The following is a 14,645-nucleotide window of genomic DNA, read 5'->3' on the forward strand; positions in this document are numbered from 1 at the left end:
AATTACCTCGATCTGTCTTTATGTTTAAAAAACAGCTAAATGTGGTTATAGTCAAAGTCAGGATGCACTCCTACAATGTAGGAGGGATCTGCAGTAAAAACAAAAAAGGAAGCTTTTGTTGTCTACAGAATGTTTTGGAATCGCTTCTATAGTTTCAATGAAAATGTTTCTAAATTTACTCCATCTGTATCTTTAACGGACTTTACTCATCTTTACTTTATATTTGTTGTGTGTTTAATTAACTTACTTCCCAGTTAGCAAATCTTTCGGAGAACAATTTTATTCAAAAATCATGAAGCAGGAAACAGGCCAAGCTCACTAAATGGTGATGGTAAGCTATGATGGTGATAATTTATATTATGTTATTTTTTTGTAGGATTTATTTAGTCATATTTAAAATGTTCATTTTAAAAAGGCAAAAACAGCAAACAAAGTAAAATAATTTACATAATTCTCTTTACATTATAAATGCATCATCTCCCTCATGAGCAAATCAATAGGCAAATAGTTAATTTGAGAAAATTGATGAGCAGATTCCCACATTTACAGAATAAAATACATAAATAAACTCTGGCTAAGCTAATGAAGATTTGATTCATGACAACTCTCACTTTAAAAATCCCACTTTAGTTTATTTAAAGGCTTTTGGCCTCCAGGCTTCTTCTTCCTTCAGAACAAACAGATGAGACCAACTCTCAGCCGGAAAATCAAATGAATAAAACTAATTACAACCTTAAGGTGTGAAGTCCAAACAAATAAAATGTGACAGGTGTTATGTTGGCAATAGCTCATGTTATTGTCAAATAACATTTGTAAAACCAACAATATAATTCAGTGCTCATTTCAAATTAAATAAACAAATTACATAAAAAACAGGTGAATAATTCTTCAGGTTTCCTCCTCAGTCAGGCAGCTCCGGTCTGTTGTTGTTGTTGTTGTTGTACCGGTTGCAGCCGATGAGCTCCCCGGTGCTCGGTGCAGGTTGTACCGGGACAACAGCTCCTCTGTCCCCGGTGTCTTCCTCTCCTCTGCACAGTTTCACCGTCCAGGCAGCGGCTTGTAGACGCAGACCGCCATGAGGATGATGAGCAGCAGCAGGACAGAGAGGACACAGCTCATGGTCACTGTGGGGACAGAAACAACAGACCGATCACAGACTGAAAGGCAATGTGGATCAACTGACTGCTCACTGGTTTGAGGGAACACGTTTCACTGGGAAAAATAAAGACTACAACCAGTTTACAGGATGTGCAGCAGCAGCATCACTGTCAGGCCTCAGTTCTCAGTCTCACCTAAATCCTGCTTCAGTAGAATCACGTACGCTCTCTGGGTTATTTCAGACTCCTCATTGTGTCCTTTAACTAACACACTACTACACACTGTTAGCATCAAGACCTGAGGGAGGAGGATGGTGGTGCTGGTGATGATGTGAGAGGAAGGCGTTTCTCCTTCCGCTGTAGGATCTGGGTCCTAACGCCCAATTTATTAAGTGCTGCCTCTAATAACCGAGAATTTATTTGATTAATCGATTTGTCAACTGACAGAAAGTTGATGCACAACTTACCTGATGAGAGATGAATCATTTAAGTTCCTTTTGGAAACATTTTAACAATCACATTTTTTTCTTGTAACATTAAAATAAATTAAAATAATAACATTTGGCATTTTAATTATACTCTATGAATTTCGAGTTGTGTTGTTTCTTTTTGTTGCTGCCCTTGAGGTAGCACAAATAACTCAATCAGAAGCGACTAATTCGATTTTGTATCAATCTGAGGGAATTATTATTAAATCTGGGTCTTTAAATCAAAATGTAACCATTTTCTGGGCAGGGGCCCCAGCAGAAATCTGAGTGCCCCCCTGAAGTGCCCATGTGTTCTTTTACTGACAATAAATATTACAATTTGTTAAGAATCTAATCCTTTTTTAAGTACACATTTTGACTGACCAAGGAACAATTTTCAATATATATTCACTTTGCTCAAAGCTATAGAGCTTATAGTAAACACAGAATTACTTAAATGTGCACTTTGCTGAATCAAATATTGTGCATACATGTTGGACATAAGATTTGCCTCTTTGTGCAAATTGTGGCCACTTCTTGGCCCATGATTAAGAAAGAATCTAGATCCACCATTTAATTGTGCAAAAAATGTGCTGCCTCTGGCCCTGTGAATATTTATCATTTGTCCAATGTAATATCCGAATCTGAATTTCCGTAAAGAAATAGCATTGTATTGTATAGTAGCTCTATGATATAACAACGTGCTTGTGGTCACACCAGTTAATGTTTGCTCTTATTTGCTGCGTGTATGAAATTTATATAATAATCCAAGTGCTAATTATAATATATGTAACATTTTGTCTGACAGATGAATAATCAACTAAATAATATATATATATTGTAATTCTCCGTTGAGACAAAGTGACTTCTGCCAAGTAGTTTCTTTGAAAGAAAAGTAAAAAATCCAAAGATCAGGTTAGAATCATCATGGAGTAGGAAATAAAAATGTCTTCAACATTTTGATTATCATTTTTATAAATAAACTTTGCTGGGTAACAGTTGTAGAACTTGTTGAATCTTTCTGCTGCTGTGACACCCGCACGACACTGAAAGCTTCAGATGTTTCAAAGTAGTTTGACTGTGGAAGTACAAACGCTAGAAAATCTTTTACTGGAAACCATCAAGCAAGTGTGAGGCCTCCATCACATTTCTCATTTCTGAAATGTCAAAAAGCAATGAAGAGTAGATATAAAGGTCAAGCTCCTTGGGGTTATATCCTTATATATACCCTCTGCATGACTGATGTGTATGGCCTTTACCTTCAGCCTCTGTAGAAATTAAGTATGCACACCATTGCAAACACTTAATGCTCTTAATTATATGCCAGAGAAGCTTAATGAACGTCAGGAAATGTCACTCACGGTGACCTGAACTTAAAACTGGAGGCTTCCTTGATAAATTCATCAGAACAGCAGTTCATTTTCGCAGGAATTCTGACATCTTGTTTTAATAGGACATCTGAAAATCTGTAAAAATAATATTTATATGTTATGTGTGCATGATTCTGTGATTCTCATATTGTTTGTATCTGTTCTTATTGATCCATCAATGGATTTGAACAATGTCATGGCAACAAACATAAGGAAACATTACATAATTACTCGATTTGTTATGTCATTACTTCAGGTCACGTAAATCATTGTGCCTTTTTTCATATAGGCCTATGTTCAGAATATACTGAACTCTCAATTGTTAACAGTGGCTAGAATAATCCTAATAATCCTAATAATAGTATTAATAGTAATAATGACAAATAATAGTATTTATTCATACTTTAAAAACAGGGTTTTCAAAGTGCTGAGCAACAAGGGAGATATGGGACACACAAAAAATAATTTGCACACCTAAAAAAATTAAAAAGATAAAAGCATTAAGAACAGCGACCACGAATCAAATACAAAGACATCACTTAAAGTCAAGTCTGTAAAAATCTTCTTTTAGAAATCTTTTAAAAGAAGTCACAGGGTCACATGGGTTTAATATCTGTGTCGGGTATTTTAAGGGCAGACCTTCAAACGTGATCAACTTGGTTTTCATTTAGTTATTTGTTTTGATTTTGTTTGTTAGGAGAAGATGGATAATAATGTTATAATGTTAAATAGGAAAGTATATGAAGGATGGTGTTGTGATTGAATTCTGCTGGAGAAAGATAAAATGTTGGTTTACTCGATAGAGAGACTATATATAGTATTTAATATTCTGCCTTGTGTATCTTTGGCCTATATATATTTTCTTAATGCCTGTTTTGGGTTATTTTTATATACTGTATAATGTGAACATCTTCAGATATTTGTCGGATGTTTGGCGTTAATGTGTTTGTTTTTTTGTCTTTAGTGTGTCTTCAGATCAGGGAGACACCACACCATGTGAAGCCTGAATCATGTGTAAAAGTCAGTACGACACATGAAACACTTGTTGGAAGACAGAAAGTCACAGATTAACAACCTGTGGATACATATTGAGTGAATATTAAACCAATTATTGTTCCAAAGTCAAATTTTGCCCTCAAGTCTCAAATGTATAGCAGCATGTGAATTTTCTGTAGATTCCAAATGGACTCTTGGGTCCTAATTGACTGGCTGCTAATAAAAGTGTTTTCCTGTGTGGAGAGCTGCTCCTGTCAGGTAGAGGAGACGTCCTCCATTTATCAGCATCTCTTTTATGTGTCTCCTGTGTTTGCCTGTTCTCTACTTCAATAGCAGTCACTGAGACAAAAGAGCTTTGATGTGCGCGTCTATCAACCAGCAGCTCAGCGGGGAATCATATGCTCCAAACCGCCGTCTGCTCCACTCCCGCATACGTTCACCATACCTGTCGTCCTTGAAGTGGTCGGCCTTAACCAGGAATAACACACACACACACACACAAACACACAGTTGAATAAGTAGAGATCTGAAGGGCGCTGTGAGCATTTGAAGGTAGAGGCTGCTCTCTCCCCCTTGGATGTTGATGGATTCTGGATGTTGCAAATTAGCTTGTTAATTAGAAAATCTAATGGAGGTGAGCAGCAGCAACCAAGGACCTTTACAAAGACATGACAACCCATGTATGGAGATTTATAACAACACGTCTCATATCTGGTTTCCTGCTTTTTTACAGATAGTGGAATTCAACTGCTTTAAATATTGTTATTTTTGTGTGTTTGTTTATACTCGTGTTTAAACTTTGGAATTGGAAAGAAGCACAAATATGAAATTGGCAATTTATACTGTAATTCATTTGTACACATCTCACCACAGACACCATGTTGAAAAGGACTGACTTCACACTCACCACATTATTCTCTGAATATAAACAAAGTGTAAAACTCTTTTTACCTCCGCCAAGGACGTTCTGGTTTCACCCCTGTTCAATTGTTTGTTGGTTTGTGAGCAAAATTACACACAAACTATTGGATGGATGCAATGTGCGTCAAAGGAAAACTCATACAATTTTGGTGTGGATCTAGATTTTTTTTCAATTTGTTTAGCATTGTGAGATAAGGCGTTATTCAACATTTTCATTGATTTAACAGAGAATAATTCAAGGATCCCGAGGAAGAAAATATTTAGATACAGATCCAAATAAATATCTGTATCTAGCCAATTCAAATTTACAATGTATTTTCATAAGGGGACCTGTAGAGCCTTGGCGGAAGTGTACACTTTAGTGAGTGCCATTCTAGTTTAAATTAAGTTAACATAGGTGAATAAGATTAAAGTGAACTGTATATCTGCAAAAACCTTTGATCGGTCTTCAGTTAGAAAGTGGGAACATTGTGTGGAGAGGCACAGTATCAATAAATATCAATACAACCTTCACAAGTTTCATACGTACAGTGTGATATTTAGGCAAGTTGAGGCAAAAACAGTCTCTCTGGAGTGAAATGAAGCATCAGATGAAGAACAATTGAATTTTAAAAACGATGGTAACACACAACAGTTGCACTTAATTTAAATTACTATCACATGTGAGTGCAAATCATCTACTTTCTGTATTTATACATTTTTGGGGGCTTTTATAATTTTTTTATCTGGAGAGGACCGAGAGCAAGCTGTGAAGGGGGCAGACAGGAAGTGGGGGAAGACATGCAGCACAGGGCCGCGGGGCGGAATCGAACCCGGGCCACTACGAGTGAGGCCTAGCCTCAATGGGGCAGCAGCTCTACCAGGTGAGTTTTACACAACCCCAATTATCTACTTTCTACATGTCAAATAATATGCTACCATTAGAATAAGAAGATTGAACGTGGTCTTTGTCTGAGTGCCTCACTTACATCCATTACAAACACTTTTAGGGAAAAAACTGTACATTTTAGCAGATATATCCAGAAGCCGTCGTGAAATGCAAATGCAAGCACAGTGTTACAGATCTACTGTATAGATATAAAATACAGCATTGACATAAAATATTTAATAAAGAGGCGACTTTAATTTACTGATAACCTGGTTTAGATTTGGTCCCATTTATTATCTGTCCTCGTGGGCTGAGCAAAAGAAAAAAAAACCTTAACTGACATGTCGTAGAATATGTGATGATCCATGTGGAAAAACCACCCAGTGAGGAATACATTTAATTACATGTCATTACATGCAAAACACTTCTCCCATGATACCTTTAGGGGCTGCTTAAGCAACACTGTTACTGCACAGAGTAGATCTCTATCTTTCACAATGTACAGAAATGATCAAGCTTAAGAGAAACGGCTCCATGCAATAGAAACGATGTGCTGAGTGTCACTAACGTACAGAAATACATGCTTTTATTTTCCTTGGCATTATGTTCATGTGAGATAAATACAGCGGATCAAGGGAAGAGTTAACTCACTCAACCATTTGCCATTGACTCCTACAACCACGAGAATGCAACACTTTGAAAATGGCAGCATGTGAAAGCTGTAAACTACCGTGGTGACAGACTGTAGTTTAATCTGAGTCACACAGATATGAACATCTCACTTCCTTGTATTAGTCGTGATAAATTTAGCAGCATTTGCCATTTTACAGAGTGAACTTTGATATCGTAAGCAGGTAACAGTCATGATGTCCGACCGTGTTCAGGCTTGTAATACAAAACTGTGGTGTGAACGGGTGTGTGTGTGTTTTACGTGTGTTGAGGTCTTTCTTTCTTCCTATGGCACAGAGACCATGTTGAGGCTGTCAGCGTGGATGTCTGGTATGGTCCTCTCCGGTCTCAGACACACCGCCAACCTCTGTGGAGGACAGTGCCATCAAAGATCATAGGAGGACAAGGTTAAAGGTTAATTTAACAGAAAATGTGTCAGGAAGTTAACTGTGTCCTCCGTCTCTTCAGTCTGCTGACCTGTTTGAGGGATCCAGGGGTCCACACCAGCTTGTAGACCATGTAGATGGGGATCCACATGAAGGACGAGAAGCCAATGAGGTATCCCACTATGATGGTCCAGTCCGGGTACTTGTAATCAAACAGTGTGAGCGGCGGCGCCTTCAGCAGGGAACTCACTATGATGTACTGGGAACAGTTGGGACACGTGACATTTTGAATATGTGCTAATGTAGCTTGTACACTAGGGCATCATAAATAATATCGGGGATCGGGAATATATCTGTCACACTTGCATATATTAAAAAAGAAATAGAATATTTGCAAAATGTCAAAAGAAACACAACCTGGGAGCTGGATGCAAGGGATATGAGACTGTATGTAAAGATGTGAAATTGACATTTGGCCAAGAGTTTTGCAATATACATTCTAAAGGAAAATTTTAAATTATGTTGTGAGGAGGACATTTCTCATAGAGAAGAAGCTGTTAGCTGTCTGCACCATCACTGGTCCAGAGCTTCCTCTTGTGTCTTGGTTTACCTCTGGATGATTTTAACAAATAATAGATTTAAAGGAGGATATGTTGATATATAATATATAATATATGAATATGTTACCATTGTAGACATTAATATCCAGTGTGTATTGTCTCTTAATGTAGCTCAGACCATTTCACCTCTTACCGCCAGAAATGCAGGACTGATGGCGACCCAGCACACCTTCCAGAATAAACCTGGAGCTTTGCCCAACATGGCCTCAACATCCCTGCTGAATCTCTGGATGCCTGAAACCAGCACGAGTAAACATCAGTCACCAACTGTGTTAATGTTTTGAATCAACAATATATTTGACTCATTCAATAATAATCTCTTGTTTACCATAGAACCAGGACACTGCAATGACCTCAAGGAAAACCACAGCAATAATAGAGCATCCGACTCCAAACTCCTCCAGCAGCTTCACCACGTACGCACCACCCTGTCAATAACGTGTCGTTTTTGTCAAGGTGAGCAACACTAGACTGTATCACTGTATCCAGATCCACGTAAAGGTTCAGGTAAATGTGCTTGAAAATAAGCTTTTGTAATCCAGAGGGGTTGAATTGTGTCCTTGTTGGTTAACTTATTTAGAATGTGGGAACACTTACATATGTAAGGGTGCTCAGAGAGCCCAAAAAGCAGAAAATGACCAAGCCCAGAACAAAAAGTTCCCGTCTGTTTGAGAAATGATCCGGGTATTCATCCAACACAGCAGTGATGATCGCCTCCAGCCCACCGAACTGAAACATACAGGGACAGTTATTACCTGATGTTACGACATTAGAAAATCAAGGTTGAATCGTTCTGCATGTACGTATATCACAGTTGATTTGGTTATTTATTTGTCTGTGTTGCATAAAAAGGAATGAAATGTATCTATTTCTATTGCTGAAGATGTGAAAAGCGTTGAATACTCTGTAATGTAATGTGATGTGTGTCCTGATATGTAACAAATTGTAATAAATTCAACATATTTATTACAATGTGATCTTACATATTAATATTTACATATTTATTGATCATTTTCAGTGAGACATAAAGTGACCCTGTGTCCGCCATGTACTCGTTTGACAGTTCGTACAGTGCTATCCAGTCCCAGCGTGATCATCATCGCGAAAAAGATGATGGCGAAGAAGGTGGAGCCCATCATGTTTGCGATGGCCTCCGGATACGTGATGAAGAGTAAGCTTGGTCCTGGAGAGCATGAAAAAGATCAGAGTGAGTATTATTTAATGAGTTTTTTTCTGGTCATGATTTGATTCTCTTTCTCTCCCTGACCTTTATCCCTGGCTACATCCTCGACCTCCACCTTCCTCATCTCTGCCATGTAGCCCAGCACTGTGAAGATCACAAACCCGGACACGAAGCTGGTCAGGCAGTTCACCAAACTTGTCACGATGGCGTCTCTGTTGAGATGGGAAATACACCCTGATAAAGAACATGCACTCCCTGTACTCGTCAGGTTCTTTTCATTTCTCTCAGAGACGCTCTTCCAGTGCAGTGCTGTCTGCAGTGAAAACCAGTCAGGAGCCCGCTGACCTCTCCGACCTATGCTTAATGGATTCGTTTAGAGACTCTCTTCAGCTTTGTTATCTTTGTGCAAAGACATGAAAACAGTGCTGTTGGCAACCGCATACAACCTGCAACAACACTAATGAGCCGCCCTCCACTGAAGCATGTGAGATGTGTGTTTATTCCAGATATAAAACTACCTCACAAATGTTAACAGTGATGGAGTAATTAGTGTCTATCTCCAGAGGTAGTCATTAACTTCAAGGTGGTCGTGCTTCATTTTTCTTTGTTTGTCTGTTGGCAGGATTACGAAAAAAAAATGTCAAACCGATTTATGGAAACTTGGTGGAAAGGTGGTGTTTGGACCAAGGAATAGTCATTCACTTTTGGAGCAGATTCAATAAAATTGAATAATAAAAAAAAAAAATTTGAATATTGTCAGATACGAGTCATTTTGGGGAATTTTCTCAAGAAATAATGTAAAGATCTTTTTAAAAATGATTAGCAGCAGGTCCAGATAATGATCCTGATTTTGCGAATCAAAATGTGTATTTCTAGGTTGGCAGTAGGTTGATCTTGATGCAGCAACTGTAAGGTAACAAATATTAATTGAAAATATATGCTAACAGAACATTTTCATGTGTATTAAATTTGTATCTGATCCAAATACATTAATGAAAGTTTATTAGATGAATAAATAAACATCTGTGTGAAAGATCTTCTTCTCCAGCTGCAAACAATTGGATCTGTTACCTGTTTTTCCGAAAGCACTTCACATTAAGATTATTAACACAAGAAATGTGTAGGTATGTTGCCGATGAAATGTACTGTTCTGATATATTTATTAACCAGCCTCTGCTTATCAAGGACTATTCATGCAACAAACATTGTTTTTCAGGAGATAGTGTGTCATCGATCCCTGGACGTTGCGTGGCAGTTCTTACCGATAGCAGTTATTAGTGAAAGGGTTGTAGCTGGAGAGAGCCAGCAGGACCCCGAAACCTGGCCCCAGAGAGAAGAATATCTGAGCTGCAGCATCCACCCACACCTGGAGAAGGCAAAAAGACAGACACCTCAATATCTGGGACCCCAGCTGCAACTGAAATTGCTATGCATTTGTCACAGCATAAAAAAATATACAGCATTTCTAACACAGATTAGAATCGATGTCTGCCTCTCCCATCTTGGATTTAACATCCTCCAGTGATCCTTTACTTATTTCTCTTATTAGCGCTCGGAGCCCCTTGAGTATAATTTAGCAAACAGAGCTGTGTTGTCTGAGCCATCGCTGCTGCACAGCTGTACGCAGCGAGATCTGAAGAGCAGCACGCACTTGGCATTAAAGAGAAGGGGACAGCGTGGATGCTGGTGAGTGAGACAGAAAGCGAGGCCTTTGTTAATGGGCAGAAAATCTAAACCAATTATGCATCTTATTATGCCGCTCTGTGGCTTATTTATGCATCTCATTTCGTCTCATCCATATTCTCATCCGACCAGAGCACTCGCTGTGTTTAGCAAACAAGAGGAAGACGAGGGTGTTTCATGGATCTAAAAAAAACAAAAACTATAAAGGGACAAGTGGGTAGATATAAATAAATGTGTACACTATATTAAACCACTGACTTTTGGGAGTTCCAGATGTGTTGATTCAACAAGTTATTACTCATCAGGACCACTAAAGAAACCCAGGCCCATGCATTTGAGGGATGTTTCATTTGATCTTACAGATTTCTTCCTCTTTGGAAAATATACACAGTGAAATTAAGCATTTTAATCCATTTCAATTTTGTATTAATCATAAATCTGCACTTATGTGAAAACTCTCTAAATGAAATAGATCAGAAAGAGATAAGTTGTCTGTTAATGATATTAATTACTAAGAAGAAGATGAGAAAATAAAAGCACAAAAAAACATATCTACATCTTTCATGTGTAACCGGAATGATTTGATTAAATAAAACATATTGAAATAATAATATATAATAACTTTGTTGTGAAATCTACATTTTCTCTTTACCCGAAGCAAACCAAGCTTGTTCAATTCATACATTTTAATTAGTCTGTTATTTATCGATAATAATTTTGAAATTTTACCAATATAGTATTTTATCTATATCAGTCTATATGTATTTACACATTCATATGGGTCCTGGTCATTCTTTTCTTGTTAGAAATGATTGAATCGTGTCTTTTTGTGATGAACCGACAGTGTGCAACTCACACTGGTCTCCAGCAGCTTCCCCCACTGGGGCTTCAGGTAAAACACCACGCCTCTCCAGGCTCCTGGCAAAGTGGCTCCTCGAATCAAGAGGATGAAAAGCACGATGTAGGGTAAAGTGGCGGTCACCCACACTACCTGATGTGGAAGAAAGAGGTAAATCAGGAAGAGACGATAGTAATGAGATCTTATATATCATTATGGTTTTTGGGCAACTTCTATTTTCCACCTTTCCTGATGTCTTCACGCCCTTCCACAGGCTGAAATACACGATGGTGAAAATGAGAAAAAGGCAGAGCACCAACTGCCATCGCACACCCCCGACGTTTTCCAGCCCTGGCGACTTGTGGATCTCAAGAACGTTCCTCCTGTTGAGATGAAACATAAAACATCAAGTGTTCCGAGGCCAAAATAACATATATCCTACAAAACCCCCAGTGGACGATAACTGTGTGGAGCGTTACTGTAAATCTATTTATACATGCGGTCTCTGTTACTCACACTTACATGCACTTACGTGTAAAATTCCTCTGCGGGAGACCTGGAGGAATTTGTCCAGGTGACGTTGTCTATACCAAAGTAGTTGGTGCAGTCGGGGGTGTTCCACACGTTGTCACAGTTTGTCCAAGGCAAGATGTTGCTGAAAGAGGAGTAGAAGTAGAAGAGGGCCCAGGCGATGATGGTGTTGTAGTAGAAGGACACGTACAGAGCGATGATGCAGATGGCATATCCAATACCTGAAAGAGAGCAGAAAGTTGGGGTTAAAAGACTAAATCAAGCTTGTAAGGAGTTGGATTTAAAGCCTCAGATTTGCCAAAGTAGCTGGATATATGGACGTGCATGTTGAGCATCATTGCAGCTCCAGGCCTTACCTTTGAAAATAGGACAGATGTGTTTCCATATGGATATGGCTCCAGTTCTGTGGAACTGCCCCAGTGCCAGCTCCATGTAGAAGAGCGGCACGCCACCGAAGATGGCCATCAAGATGTAGGGAATGAGGAAAGCACCTGCACAGAAACACATCAGCTCACATGCTATGTCATAAAATGCAAAGATGAGGATTTCTCAGATTTCGAGTCTGATTTGAAGTATAACATTTTAATAAAAATGTTAAATAAATGTATTGTTCATTGGCCTCATTTTCCTGATTTAATGTTTGTATATTATATCTAAAGGATATTTAACTTAAAATTGGGGATGTACAAGTCAAAATCTTTATTTTAACAGAACATGGTACAATTAATATTTTCTTCAGAAAATCTAATCTGCAACACATACTCTATTTTCCTATAAAATGATTAAGTCTGCACAGTTTTTTTTATTCATACCAGAGACATAGTACAATAAATATTTTCTTTTAAAAACACAAATTGACCCACTTCTTTAACACATACTCTGTCTGCACATTTTTTGTTCATTTTCATTTAGTTTTGATCTTTTTTAAATCTCTGTTCATGCTTTTCCGTCCAGTATTCATATGTTTAATATTCTTTTCCGTCTTTTGAATCTTGTCCTTTAAGATAAGATAAGATAAGATGCATTTATTCGTCCCAAACACATGCACAGTCATGCAAAGGCACACTCATGCAGGTAGGGAAATTTAATCTCTGCTTTTGACCCATCTGGTGAAGGACACACAGAGCAGTGAGCAGCCATGTACGGCGCTCGGGGAGCAGATGTTGGGGGAGTAAGGTGCCTTGCTCAGGGGCACTAGACGGGGTAGGGAGACTCTTGGATTTTTGGACAGATCAATCCAGGTTCGTCTTTTGTTGTCTCTCCGTGGAGTCGAACCAGAGACGAACCAGAGACCTTCTCTGCCCATAGTCCAAGTTTCTGCCACTAGACCACCCCTTTATGTAATTTGAGTGGTCTCCTCTAACAACACGATTGTCTGCTGTGATATAACTACTCATTTGCTGATGTACAAGTAAAGTACAATGTATTCCCAATAAAATGCATAACGACTGCCAATAAGTGCAGAAATGTAAAGAAGTAAAGATATTTATGGTAAAATTTTCCCACCATAAAAAAACGCACTGTTTTCTAAAGACCATTGCTAAAAAAAGGTGATCAGATCAAATTTGGATGTGATGTCACAGGAAATGTGGGAAAGTAAACTTTTTAGTGAACTTTGATTGTGACGTGAACAGACGCACATTTCAGCACCATGGACAGTTTTTTAAATTATCCTTTTTGAAAAATTTCGATCACAGATTTGATCGATTTAAAACATTCTTTTTATAGCAAATGTCTCCACACAGAAGACTCCTAGTTAAACAAAACTTAACTTTTCAAATACGTCTCTGGACACAACTCACCACCACCGTTTTGATAACATACGTAAGGAAACCTCCAAACATTCCCCAGGTCCACCGCAAAGCCAATGACAGACAAGAGGAAATCCATCTTTTTGCTCCATTTGTCCCTGGAGTCCGTCTGCGTGATGGCCGGCACCGGGACGGCGTTGTTGTTGGGGCTGTAGCCCGGGTTAGGGGAGCCCTGGTGGGTCAGAGTGCCGGCCATGACCGCTGAGTCCTGTCGGGGCATCGGACTGTGAAAAGTCAGGGAGAGGAGCAGCTCCACAGAGGAGGAGGTGGAGGAGGAGGTTGCTCCTGCACAGATGACAGGGAGCAGTGGGAGGAGTTGGGTGATAGTAAAGATGGAGAGAGATGTACCTGTCAGTGGCGACACATCACAGCTTCTCTGCTTCTACCAACTAAAGCTTTCAACACTGAGCTCCGGCGGATCGAGAGGCTCTAAATCGATTGTGTTATTGCTGATCATTGACATGGATCTCTTCATAGTGCACGTGTAGTTTTTACAGGAGGTTGAACTGAACAGATTCCAGTGAGTTCACAGAAGCTGAAACAACTTGTTGACAGTTATTCTTTAATCTACACCACTTCGTCTATGAGCTTCTTGTAGAACATAATGATTTGTTCCACATTAAAGCAACAGGTTGTCCAGCACAGAAAGCACTCGATTTATTTCAGTTCCTGATCACACACCAGAGAAATGTGCTTCATTTGCTGAACTCCACTTTTTATCCTTCTAGTGAAACCTAGACACAGTATTATCAGAGTTATCTCATCCATTCAGACTTTCCACTTCGAGTCTTTACTTTATAGTGTAATATAGTATAATTACATTTTAGATGAATATGTTTAGATTTTATATTACAAATATGTTGTTTCTTGTGTGTTTGAAGAAGTACTCTACATTAAAATAAACATTTAACAGTTATACATTAATAAACATTAAACCTGTAGACCTGATCCTTTTTGCCATTACACAAAACAATGGAACCTTTGTCCTGTTTTCTCTGTGAGCTGGTAGCAGTTGATTTTAAGATCAGTTGAACAAAGAAAAACGGCTGAAAATATACATTGGTTTGGTGGATCTTCTTTTCATTATTTCTCTCTTTTTTCCCTTCCCCATCAATAAGCTCATCTCAGATTTATGTTGTGAGGCTTTGGAGGGGGTTCCTCTTAGAGGGTGAGGACCACTGGATTTAAATAAATATATATGAATA

At 38.6% G+C, this 14,645-nt stretch overlaps 1 protein-coding gene and 1 long non-coding RNA gene across 2 annotated transcripts; both read right to left on the bottom strand.

Annotated features, from left to right (window-relative positions):
• Nucleotides 1-362: 362 nt before the first annotated feature.
• On the bottom strand, nt 363-1,431 carry LOC128438793 (uncharacterized). Its single transcript, XR_008338388.1, has 2 exons — nt 1,293-1,431; nt 363-1,124 (listed from the first exon to the last, which is right to left on the bottom strand). It is a non-coding gene; the product is annotated as an uncharacterized LOC128438793 (long non-coding RNA).
• A 5,243-nt stretch (nt 1,432-6,674) lies between these two features.
• On the bottom strand, nt 6,675-13,660 carry slc6a4b (solute carrier family 6 member 4b). Its single transcript, XM_053420453.1, has 13 exons — nt 13,432-13,660; nt 11,986-12,120; nt 11,631-11,850; nt 11,343-11,481; nt 11,117-11,251; nt 9,840-9,943; nt 8,662-8,789; nt 8,465-8,577; nt 7,992-8,123; nt 7,723-7,822; nt 7,528-7,628; nt 6,866-7,033; nt 6,675-6,755 (listed from the first exon to the last, which is right to left on the bottom strand). The coding sequence occupies exons 1-13, from the start codon at nt 13,658-13,660 to the stop codon at nt 6,675-6,677; spliced, it is 1,785 nt and encodes a 594-aa protein (XP_053276428.1).
• Nucleotides 13,661-14,645: the final 985 nt, after the last annotated feature.

This window comes from Pleuronectes platessa, chromosome 4 (genome assembly GCF_947347685.1).
Source record: "Pleuronectes platessa chromosome 4, fPlePla1.1, whole genome shotgun sequence".
In the NCBI taxonomy this organism is placed as follows: domain Eukaryota; kingdom Metazoa; phylum Chordata; class Actinopteri; order Pleuronectiformes; family Pleuronectidae; genus Pleuronectes; species Pleuronectes platessa.

Excerpts from the sequence above, each read along its gene's own strand:
- slc6a4b (XM_053420453.1), bottom strand. The coding sequence starts at position 13,660 with ATGCCCCGACAGGACTCAGCGGTCATGGCCGGCACTCTGACCCACCAG. Across the intron at positions 12,121-13,431 it reads ATGTTATCAAAACGGTGGTG|GTGCTTTCCTCATTCCCTAC; the intron begins GTGAGTTGTGTC and ends GTTTCTGTGCAG. Across the intron at positions 8,790-9,839 it reads TTCACTAATAACTGCTATCG|AGACGCCATCGTGACAAGTT; the intron begins GTAAGAACTGCC and ends CCATCTCAACAG.